Source organism: Sphaerodactylus townsendi, linkage group LG02, assembly GCF_021028975.2.
Source record: "Sphaerodactylus townsendi isolate TG3544 linkage group LG02, MPM_Stown_v2.3, whole genome shotgun sequence".
Classification (NCBI taxonomy): Eukaryota; Metazoa; Chordata; class Lepidosauria; order Squamata; family Sphaerodactylidae; genus Sphaerodactylus; species Sphaerodactylus townsendi.
In genome coordinates, this window is record NC_059426.1 from 156,973,093 (window position 1) to 156,985,487 (window position 12,395).

Genomic DNA, 12,395 nt, shown 5'->3' on the forward strand with positions numbered 1-12,395 from the left:
CATGTTTGGTATTCTGGCTTGATTCAGAAGGCCTTCTCTTGTAGGAGGAGACCTTCTCGGTGGGTGATTACCACACCCTCTCAGGGAGGCAGGATCAAACGTCATTTCCTGTTCAGGCTAGGACTCACTCAACTTCCCCAGTTCTATTTCCTGCCTGACAGGGAGTGCACGGATCCTTTGGACTCCTTTAGCCTTTTTCTAAAAAAATCCTTCCCTTTTCTCTGTCTTCTCTCTCTCCAAGTCTAAAATCCCTCTGTAACCTTATTCTATCTCATTCTACAAGGAGGCTTGGGAATTTCCTCTAATTCCCTCGTTCCTCCTTTCCCACCTTTTGCTCTCCCTTCCGCCTTCACTTGGGATGACAGAAGTCTCTCCCCAGGGAGTCCTTCGCGCGAGTGAGTGGCCGAAGAGCACCCGAGCCTCAAAAGAACCTTCCCAGCGACAGCGTGTGCGCCTCGCGCAGCATAAGCCCTCCGTTGCAGCCAGCCCTTGACCCTCTCTGAAGGCGGCTGGTGAGGCTGCAAGCAGCGGCATGTGACCGCAACTGCCAAAGCGCACCAAAACCGGCGGCGGTCACAGCGAACCTCCGGCCAAGCTGAACAAGTCGGCGCCGGGCCCGGCTCCTTCCCGCTGCTCTTCCAGAGCAGCCGAGGAGACACTTCAGACAGGCGCAACTCACCGATGAGGCCCCATCAGCGATGGCAGCCTTGGCGCCGGATCATCCGCCTCTCCCAAGACTAGGCAAGAAGGCGATCGGCGGAGGATCTCCGATGAGGAAAGACAACTATCCAGCTGGCGCCCCCCCCCCCCAGGGGACGGACAGGCAGCCTCCGGCGAATTCCCATCCGGCTTTTCAGAGGGCCATAGAAGATCATATAGGAGGCCTGGCCCAAGGGCAGGATCAGGGCTACCTGGCACTCCGCCTCCTCTCCAACGCACCAGCTCTTTCTGCCGCGGAGCCAAGGGCAAGCTTCGGAGAGGCTATCCCACTCGATCCCCGGTGCACGCAGCGCCCCCCTCAGAGGGTGGAGAGGAACACCAGGAGCAGAGGCCTGATCCAGCTTCTCCTTGGAGCACTTCTCTGACCGCGAGGAGGAAGTCGCCGTGGAGACCTCCTCGTGAGATCCAGTCCTATAAATGTTTTAATCCAGAGGACCTCCAATTCCACAAATGATACAGCTAAGGCGGTGGCTGCCTTAGAACTGCAGGATCCATGAAACTGATCGAGCCATCCACCTCAACCACCCCTACCAACATCGAAAGAAGCGTCCCCGGGGCAAGCAAAAGCGTTCTTCCCACAGGGACCGAACAGTCCAAATCGCTATCCTCCCACTCCCGGAATTCTTCATAAAAAAAAGATTAGGAAAGAGTGGGGAGACCCTAACACTAACAAACACCTGTTAGCCCAATGCCCGCAAATTATATGCAAGTACCGGAGTTCGTGGAGGACCTCCTGAAGGTCCCGCTGGTAGACAGCCCGATAGGTGGCCATTCAATCTGCCGGACTGGTATCCAAAGGCGAGGGGAGGGGAACCTCAGGACCCCCTTGACCAAAAGGTCTGAGGCAGCACTCAGAGCGGCTCTCCCTGAATCCCTGGCCCTGGCCGCCATGAAGGCCATAGCCCCCGCCTCCCACAGTCTCAGAGCCATTCTGGTCTGGCTAGCTTCGCGCATGGAGCTACTCCCTCCAGAAGCCCAGGAGTAAGTGCAGGGTGACCTAGAGGATCAGAAATTGCGGCCTCATTCATTGCTGATGCCTCTCTAGGCGCTTGCTGATCCTATCATCCCGCTCCATGGCGTCTAACATAGTAGCCAGACGCAACGCATGGCTTAGGACTTGGCAAGCCGACAACCAATCTAAATCGATCGTAGCCGGCTATTCATTTCAAGGGGGAAGACTGTTCGGCAAGGAACTAGATGACATCCTCGTAGAGTCAAAAGACCATAAGAAAACCATGCCCAAGTATGTACAGTCTAGCGGGTCGGGCTCCTGGCCCAGAAATAACTTTCGCCCCCAAAAGCTCTTCCAACATCCACACAAGGACAATCGAAACTCATCCTGGCCAAGCAGAGGCTCCTTTCGTAGGAGAGGCAACTTCAGACCACAAAACAAATTCGACAAAAGCCCCAGACCAGACCCCACCCCTAGATCTTGACTCCGACTCCCTCCCAGTGGGGGCCCGCCTTCTCAACTTCGGAGATCAGTGGAGAGGAGACCATGTGGACGCTTGGTCTCAGGAAGTGGTTTCAGTCGGCTACACCATAGAATTTCTCAAACTGCCCCCGCCAACTTCCTTCAATCTCCAATCAGCTCCAGACCAGAGAAGGCGACCAGAACCCGCTCAGCAGTCATCCACCTGCTATCCATAAAAGCCATAGAACCGGTCCCAACCTCGCAGAAATGCTCCAGGTCACTACTCACACTTTTTTACAGTCCCCAAGAAAAACGGGGGCTGGAGATCCATCCTCAATTTACGTACAGTAAACAAATTCATTCACCTGAAAAGGTTCAAGATGGAATCTCTGAGATCCATCCCTGCGGAAGCCCTGCGCCCAGGGGACTTCCTAACTTCACTTTGGACCTCACTGAGGCCTACCTCCCCGTCCCCATTCGCCCCTCCACCGCCCAGATTCCTCCAGATTCTGTCTAGAGAGACCAACACTTCCAGTTCCGCGCGTTACCGTTCCGGACTAGCCACAGCACCGAGAGTCTTCACCGAGAGCTCCTACTGGAGTCCCATTACTCTCCTCGCGGCAACAGGGCATACATACACCCTACCTCGGCGACATTTCTGATGCGATCCAGAGTGCGTCACAAACTGCCCGCCGAGACCTGAATCTCGTACCATACCAGGTCCTACCAGAGCAGCGGGTTTCCTGAGTCCAATCTGGAAAAAGAGTCACCTTCTGCCAGCCCAACAATTGGTTCACCTGGGGGCCTTCATAAGATACAGTCGAAATTCCCTCTTAGGTCCCAGAGGAGAAGATCCTCAAGGAATATTAATTCACATGGTAACCCACAGTCATCAGATCAGGAGTTGCTTCCCTGTTGTTTCCTATCCAAGGTCACTGGGAGTCATGACAGCCAATACCTTAGGAGGCCTGATCCAGTGGAGCAGATTCCACTCCCAGGAGTCTCTCCAGCTTCACCTGCGACCCTATCAATGGGACTATTCTACAGAAGCTTAGGACCAGACTCCTGAACATCCCTCAAGTCCACTCAAGACAAGACCGTTCGTTGAGGTGGACCATCCGAGATCCCACCTCTCACAAGGCAAAATATATCGCGAACAAGACCCTGATCCAGATGTTCCACGGATGCAAGTCTCTCCGGAAGGTTGGGGGGCAACCTTGGGAGGACGAATTTGTACAGGGAGCAAGTGGCCGACCTCGCCATCCTCACTGCCAATCAACCTGCTCGAGCTACGTGCCATACTCTTAGCCCGCCAACACTTCAGCACCAAACTGAAGAACAAACCTGCGATCCTCGTCAAAGCGGACGAAGCGTGAAGCGGCCAAGACCTACCCTGAATCACCAGGGCGGCTCTCGGTCCTCCAGACTTCACAAAGAGACCAAAGATCACTCGCACCTGGGCAGAGGAAGCACGTTTTACTGAGCCTGCAGGCCGAGACACATCAGGGGAAACTCCAGCCTAAGCGCCGATTGGTTGAGCCTGATAACGGTCTCTCCTGCCGAATGGGCACTCCAACAGAGTCGATCTTCCACCAGATCACCATCGGTTGACGGCAACCCAAGAGTAGACCTATTCAAGCTACAGGCGGCTTGGCGCGGAAATACCGATCTTCTTTTTTCGGTTCGTTTTCATCACCCAGGCTCTCCAGAAGTGGGCCAGCTCTGATGGCTCCGTGGCCCCCAGGCCTCCTCTGCAGATTTCCCCAACTGCGGTAATGCACCAAAACTACTGGAGGCGAATAAGGAACAGAAAGAGCAGAGGCCATCCTAGTGGCACCATTCTGGCCAAAGAAGACCTTGGTTTTCGGCAATAATGGAAATAGCGATCTCTCCTCCATTCCACCTCCCGGTCACGTCCGGATTTCGCCTACTTCTGCAAGGGCCCCTCCGGCAGCATCGGACCCGGCTGGCTGTGTGTGACCGCCTGGCTGCGTGGCGTGCAACTTCTAACTAGCAAGGGCTACTCAACAGACGTCATCAAAACCATGATGGACTCCGGCCGCCCCTCCACAGTGAGACTATATAACTCCAACCTGGAGATGCTTAAGTGACATGGGCCAGAACACAACAGATTGACCCTACTGATCCATCCGTAGCCTTGCCTCCATCCTGGAATTCCTTCCAGGGCCAGCGGGTACCGGAGGGGCCTCAGAAACAACACCCTCAGGCGACAGGTGGCGGCTCTGTCCACTGGTGTGCCAATTACCTCGCGGCCTGAAACCCGTCTCAACATCCGGCGTCCTTTCGGCTTCCTTAAGGGAGTTCAACAACAACAGCCACCAATCAATCCACAGATTTCCCATTGTGGTAGCCTGCACCTGCCAGTCTTGGCGGCCCTTACAGCCTCCCCGCCGAGCCGATTCCAGTCAATCCCACCTGCGATGGCTCCATATGTAGAACAATCTTTCTGGTAGCCATCACCTCAGCTTCGTAAGGGTATCGAACTCCAAGCGCACTTCGGTTAACCCCACAACCTATGTGTATTCCACCAGGACCAGGTGATTCCCTATCACGGACCCCACCTTGCTTTAGACCCAAAGGCGGCGTCCACGCGCCTTTCATCTGCAACAAGACATTGTCTTACCTAACTTCTGTCCCAAACCGGCGCATCCACGGGAACGTACGTGGCACACACTAGGCACGTAAAGGGCCCTTGAGGCCTTCATTCTTCGAACGGCAGACCTCAGACAGACTCAATCCCTTTTCATTAACATCTCGTCCCCAATCTGGGACACCGAATGTCCTCCGCGGCCATCAGTACGGCCATTAGGTCATGCATCGTGGAGGCCCACAAGGCCCTTGATCTGCCGGTTCCCGGGGGCATCACCGCCCACTCCACGCGAAGCACCTCAACCAACGCAGCCTTTCATAACAAGGCAACACTCGAACAAATCTGCAGAGCAGCCATCTGGGCCAGCCCTTCATCCTTCGTTAAACATTACAAGAGCTACAATCGTAGGCGGCGAAACAGTCTTCGGCCACAGAGTTCTTGAGAACATACTGGACCAGCTTAAGCGGTAGCCCACCCATTTTTGGGGACACTGGCTTGGGGAGGTCCCACCGAGAAGGTCTCCTCCTACAAAGAGAGCGGTACATTGGTACTTACCACTGAAGGGGCCTTCTCTTGTGGACAGCAGGCGGAATTCTTCGTCCCTTCCATGCACGCATAGCGACCGAAATGTTTTCAACAGTTGTAGGTTAAGGAAACCTTTTCACCTGCCCCCCTCTCTCTTCGTCAACTATGTTGAAGTTGAACCTTGTTTCCACCTCTAAAGTTGAGATGTTATTACGTCCTTTCTTCCTGTTCTACTCTATATGTTCATAATTGCTACTTTTACTGCTCAGTCAGGAGTTTACTGGGGAAGTTGAGTGAGTCCTAGCCTGAACAGGAAATGACGTTTGATCCTGCCTCCCTGAGAGGGTGTGGTAATCACCCACCGAGAAGGTCTCCTGCCTACAAGAGAAGGCCCCTTCAGGGTAAGTACCAATGTACCGTTCTCAGAGATATTCTTTATATATGTCCTGTAGATGATAAGGATTTGAAGTGACGCAAGCTTGTAGCCATGTAGCAAACAGGTTTCATAACATTTTACGTGACAGCTTCCTCTTATTATTCCCGAGAGCATCAGTCTCAAGAAGATCTCTTAATTGGTGAGCTTGTTTGAAGGTTTGTTTTATAAGGGAGACAATATACTTTACACACAGAGAGAAACAGAGTCTTGGCTGCCTCCACCTTTCTGCTGCTTCCATTGCAAATAGAGAGCAGTGACATAGGTATTGATTTTTAATGGGGTGGGTTCGGGGGGCAGACCCTCAAAGGTGTAGCCCCCATCTTCTATTAGCTCCCATTGGAAACAATGGAGGATGGGGCACCCCCTTTGGGAGTCCATAACTTTGGACCCCCTGAACCAAACCTCACCAAACCTGGGTGGTATCATCAGGGGAGCCTCCTGAAAAATCCCTGAAATTTTGGTGCTGCGCTAGCCTAAACATTGTGCCCCCTGCAGGTCAAAAACTGAAAAACACTAAAAATACAAAAAAACCCCCACAAACGGGATGGAGCTTCGGATTTGTAAGGGGGGGGGGTTGAACCTGGGAAACCTCTCCCCTTACCTAGATAGAGAGGGATATTCTAGAGATAATCTGGCCAGGATATCTTCATTTTTGGCACCACCATGCTCATGATAATTCTGAAGCCAGTGGCCAGTTTTGAAACTCTTAGCTTCATTTTGTGGTGGGCTAAGTCAACCAAGACAATTGTTGCTTCCCTTGCAAAATGCAGAGAAATGATCTGGAGTTAATCTGGGCCAGATTATCAATTTTTCCTTAATTTTTTGGCACGGTAACTCGCATGATCGTCTTGAAACCAGTGGCCAGTTTTGAAAGTCCTAGCTTTATTTTCTGATCAGTTAATGCCTGCCACACAGACATCGACTTCCTTTTGTTATAGATTTCCTTCTATTTGTTAGCCAGTTGGGCAATAGAAAAGAGATCCCAAGGGAGAAGTGGTGGGAAATCCCCAAACTGAGATTATCCACAGGCGAGTTAGCCCTTTTAAACCAAATGCCAGTATTTTGCAAATGTACAGTGTCCACCCAAGCTTATGGTTTCGCAATTTCTTGTACCCAGTTTATCCAGCACATATACCTTGCAGGCTTGTAATTTTCACTTCATTGAGTTCACTTTTTCTTTGCACCATACTGTTGTGCGAATCCAAAGGAGTCCTTAGTTTCTAAAGACCGGCCTTCAATCACAGCTCACACAGACTGTACTGGGTATTTCCTTCTATTAAACTGCTAGTTGCAGGGGTTTCATGTTGAAATAAACATTGTATGCTTTCACAGTATACAGATGTGTATTCAGCAAGACAGCTCTGCGATTTTCTTGTGTTACGGAAGCAAGATTGAATATTTGATGTTGGGAATTCTTTCTGGTGTCCCATTGGCTCATTTTGTGGCCTGTTGGAAATGGTTATTGTGATCTTGACACCATTTTCTCCTCCCTTGTATGTGTTTGAAATGCAAAAAAAAAATGGGGGGGGGTTGCAGTTTCGTTGTGAGAAAATTTATTTCACAGGCCTTCCATGTCTTCCTTTGGAATTTAAAAGGGCCTTAATTATTTTCCCCTTTCATTTGCTTTTCATTAATGTGATGCCAGTTTGTTCATCCTAGAGCAAATATCAACATAATGGTGAAAAATAAGCCTTCATGCCTGCATTCAGTGATCACATGATCAGGTTGGTTTTCATAAAACTTATATGGATGAAATAAACAACATTAAAGCCTTGCAGTGCAATTCCAAACAGTTTTGTCCTTCTAAGTCCATTGAGGCCAGTCTTTATGTTGCTGTGTGCTCAAAGTGATTTAGACACAAAGTTACTATGGGCAATCCCTTAGGCTCATGTTTGGGCCACTTCTGAACTTGAGCATTGAGTGTGGGAAAATAACTAGAAATATACGTGTGGTTCTTGTTCCAACATCACTTCTTGTCCCTGTCTGTCTACCGATTTATCTCCCAATCAGATTTCCAAATGATTTTTTTGGAAAAGTTCATATTTAGAAGGTGGATGGGCGTTCTGCAACAACCATCAATTTTTTAAAAAAATGGTTCCGTTTGAATATTAAGTGCACACGCACTTTCCAACTTAACGGGTCTACCAAGACACACACAGCCAGAAGGTCATAGGTGCTATAAATGTCAAAGCATGGCTAATTTTGTATGTTTCGGGGGAAGGGGGGAGCTCAGCTGGCCCCACTCAACCTGTGTTGCAGCCATACCACCCCAATTCTGTAATATTGCCAGGTCAGAGTAGAGGACTGTTTCTTAAGCACACATTCAAGCCACTGGGTTCAGAGTACAAGCAAGTCTGGTATAAGACGTCTAAGCTGAGCCACTTCTATGGTTGCCATAGTAGATCTGTACTTTTGTTGAGTCTGAGTTTTGTCATACCTTCTACCCCTAGCCTGGTGGCTGAGTAGATGCTCCAGGAACATTAGCTGTTCCCCACCCCTTGAGTCACCAGGCTCAGTCACTGAGGAGTATTTCCCTGGAGTTGGATACAGACTGAATTTTTACTACAGGAAGAAGGGGGGTAATTTCCTCCAGTTTTAGCACTTTCTCCTTATGGAGCCATGGTAGGATTTCCTCAACTGCTTCCTAAAACCAAATTCACTCTTTCAATATAAGATTCCTTATGTTGCTTGGTGACCCCTCATCGGTATCTCTCTAAACTGTTCATGAGTTCATCTAGAGAAGTGTCCCTCCATGAGCCTGCTCTAAAGGCTCTGTTTTCCTGGCTGTTTGAATTGGAGGAAAGAATGGGGGAGATAGCCCTGCCCACCCAGCTGGGGTTGCTCTGCCCTCCAGATCCGGGGTTGCTCTGTCCTCTGGGGATTGGGTTGCGGGGGGGGGGGGGGGGCTGCGCTGCAGTGGCCCAAAAACATGCTTGAAAAACAGGGATCCTCATGGATTCACCTGGTTTTTGCGCTAGGTCACCCCGAAATCACCACCACACCTCAGCCCCTTTGCCATGTGTCTGAACACAGCAATCGCTTCTCCCACGCTCTGTGGCGCCGCAGTGGCCCAAAAACCTGCTTCAAAAACATGGATCCTCATGGATCTGCCTGGTTTTTTCACTTGATCACCCCAAAATCACCACCACACCTCAACCCCTTTGCCACGTGTCTGAACTCAGCAATCATTTCTCCCACGCTCCGAGGCGCCGCAGTGGCTCAAAAACATGGATCCTCATGGATCTGCCTGGTTTTTTTTCACTTGGTCACCCCAAAATCACCACCACACCACACCTCAAACCCTTTGCTCCTGTTCAGACAGATAGGCAACAGCAACAATCCTTACTTGGGAGTAAGCCTCATTGAACTCAGCGAGGCTTACATCTAAGTAAATACACTTAAGGCTTGCACCAAAGAAGAAAAGCCAACACAAGGAGGAAGAAGGCAAGGCTGGAAGTGAAGATTATAATGAAGAGAGAAGGGATTCACGACAAAAGAAGGAAAGGGAGATCAAAAGAGGGAGAGGGAGACAAGAGAAGCTACTACCGGAAAAAAATCCCAGAGAGAGCCATTTCAGACTGGGACTGAGGAGGGGAAAGGAAGTTAAAAGTCCAGAAACTGAGATGGGCAGGGTAGTGACAAAGAACGGGGTGGGGGCAAGAACAGGAAAAAGTGGGAGAGGAAAAACAGAGCGGGGGCGAATAGAAGGGGTGAGCCGGGGCCATTCTCAAGAAGGCGCTGGGGCAGGAAAAGGGAGGGAAAGAAGGAACGGGGTGGGGGGAGAAAAGCACAGAAGAAGCTTGACCCCTTCATGCCCGCTCAGAGGTACTTTGCCCGGGAGAGGTGGATCCTCGCAGCTCCCGCCTCTCCCCTTGCCTGGATGCTAACGTCTTGTGTTCCCCCCTCCAGGGCTGGCTGGGCGGCTTCTGTCTCTGGCAGAGGCAAGCTGAGCTGCTGGCCCCGATCCGCAGCTCGATGCCGTCTTGGCCTGGCTCTCTGGCAGCCAGCAACAGGCTTTTCTTCCCCCACCTTCCTCCCTCCACCTGCCTTGACAACAGGAGCCTTGGTGACCCCTGTGAAAGGGTCGTTTGACCCCCAGGTTGAGAACCGCTGCTGTAGACCTATGATTTGACTTTCATGCTGTTCTTGGGAGAGTCCCCTGTCCCCCACAGCAGCATTTTGGGGAGATCATGAGGCTTCAATTGGGCAAAAGAGCCTTGTGTGAACAAAAAAAAACTTAGTCTGGATTCAATCCTTTGAGTCCTTATGGGCTGTTAGAAGTAGAGGAAGAGGACATCAGGATAGAAGTGTCAGCTGCTGACTGCTTACATGTTATTCTACTGAGGCTGCAACCTGCTTGTGTATGTGTATATCGCATACACATACACAATAAATAGTTTCTCTGCATGCGTACCAGGGGTAGAGAGTAAATGTTTCTTGCAGGCTGCTGTTTCACTTCCCCTATCAAACTATAGTTTATGTAGCTTGTAATAGTATAAACTATGCCCATGAATTTTACTGCTATAAATTAACTTTATAATGCTCAGGAGTGCCCTAAAACTGGTGTGAGGGCGTTTTATATACCGTGTATATCATGAGCAAATTAATATGAATGTTCCTTTTTAAATGTATTAATATAGAATGTTTTGATTATACTCTGACCCTTGTTCTGAGGTAACTGTTTCGTTTGTGTCTTTATTCTTAACAACTGTAGAGATGGGAGCTTCCAAACCCAAAGTGCCGAAGACCGAGCCCCAAGTCCAGAAGACGTCTCCCAAAATCAAGACAAGTGTGAAACCCAAGAAGAGAATCCAGAAGTAGGAGAGCCAGAATGATGTGTGCTTGCTGCTTTTAATATTCTCCCCCCACACCCACGCAAAAGGATTAGCATTGTTTCCCTTCTCTTGTGAGTGTTTAGTCTGCGGACTGTCAGAAGGCTGTTCTCCATTGTGTAGATGGGCTTGGAAGAATAAATATTTTACGTCTTTCTGTACAGGATGTATAGTTTCCTACCAATACAGATGTTTCCAAAATTCACAAATGGCTGTATGCACACATTTTGCACCTGTTCAGTTTCTATTACACTTGAATAAAAATCGTACCTTAATTTTAATATCTGTTTTGTTGGGATCGCTGGTTTGAATCCAGTCACTTGTTTCAGCTAAGTTAGACAAAGTTAGGAAAAAGACATCTTGCTTAGTATAAGAGAGTCATATGACCCAACTGAATAGTCCTCTGTTGACTTTGTCTACCTTGTCCATAACTTTATGAATTTCTAGCCCCCTTAAGCCTCAGTTAGCTTTGGGGTGTGGTACTCTTAGAATAGTGAGAAGACCGGGGGGTTGGCCAGAGTTGTCTTGAGGGGGGTGGGGGGAGATTGCAAATAAAGCCCTTTGCTAAAGCTGTCCATCATTTCTTGTGTGTCTCTTCGTTGCAACCAGCAATCTGATTAGTAGTCCTCAAATAGAATTTGGCCCTGAGGTGGGCAGTTGCTGATCTTACAATACTGTGCCTTCCCATTTTTGCACCCTAAAAATAAAATAAATGAAATTAAATAAAAAAAGCTTTGTGGGAATTAAAGCTTCTAATGCATGGAAGGTCTACAAAATCTGTTTCAGGCAGAATGATATTTCATCAATAGTAGATCATCTTGACATTGTTATGGCATTTCCTTCAATAAGCCAGAATTTAAGACCAAGCAATTGGAAGAATATTCAGACACTCGGATCATCTTTCTTTCTCCTGATCAGTGCTTCAGAAGAGAAATGTTTTGTTGTTGTGGGTTTTCCAGGCTGTGTGGCCGTGGTCTGGTAGATCTTGTTCCTAACGTTTCACCTGCATATGTAGTTGGCATCTTCAGAGGTGTATCACAGAGAGAAGTCTTACGCTCTGTGTCTGTTACACACTGAGACTGGACCCAGTGTGTAACAGACTTCCCTCTGTGATACACCTCTGAAGATGCCAGCCACAGATGCGGGCGAAACGTTAGGAACAAGATCTACCAGACCAAAACCCACAACGACCAGTTGAATCCAACCGTGAAATCCTTCGACAATACACAGAAACATTTAGGGTTTACTTTTTTTTTGGCTCCAACTTCTGTTTTACTCAAATACTTAACAAAGATGCATTTTTGTAGTAGTGCTTTGCTATCATTGAAACAAGGGTTAACTAGGATATGAAAATGTTTTAAAATGATAGTTTCTGTCCATGTGAGTGATGTTCCATGTGCAAGAGAGAGCTTATCTGTCCCCATTTTCTGCTGCATTGTGTTTGCCAAAAAGTTTGTTCAGAGATCAAGAGGATCCTTCCAGGGATGAAATGTTAGGCAGGCCAAAGGCTGTAGCCGAGGTGCTATTGCTGGCAATAGGAAGCTCATCAGGTGACTTTAAACCAATCACACACAGCCTAACATACCTCACAGGGTTGTTGTGAAGAGAAAATAGAGAAGAGGAGAACAATTAAAGCTTTGGATCTCCATTAAGGAGAAAGGGAAGATATAAAGAAAGGAAAGAAAGGAATCTGTTTTTAAATTTTCCAGGTATCTATGCATCTGAGTAAGTTAAGGGTTTCCAACCTTCTGGCACTTACGGGCCACATTAGAGTGCCTAAAGAGGGCCACATCTTAAATCAAAATATAACAAAATTATTAACCCACTTATTAAATCAAAAGTAAACATTCAAAGGTC

General features: G+C 48.8%; 1 protein-coding gene across 2 annotated transcripts in view; it reads left to right on the plus strand.

The window, feature by feature from the left end:
- Positions 1–10,819, plus strand: part of VRK1 (VRK serine/threonine kinase 1) — a 59,928-nt gene extending 49,109 nt beyond the window's left edge. For both annotated transcript variants that reach the window (XM_048486123.1, XM_048486124.1), the window contains exon 13: positions 10,421–10,819. In XM_048486123.1, coding sequence (XP_048342080.1) covers positions 10,421–10,527 — 107 coding nt within the window. In that variant the 3' untranslated portion in view covers positions 10,528–10,819. The remainder of the gene's footprint in view (positions 1–10,420) is intronic.
- Positions 10,820–12,395: the final 1,576 nt, after the last annotated feature.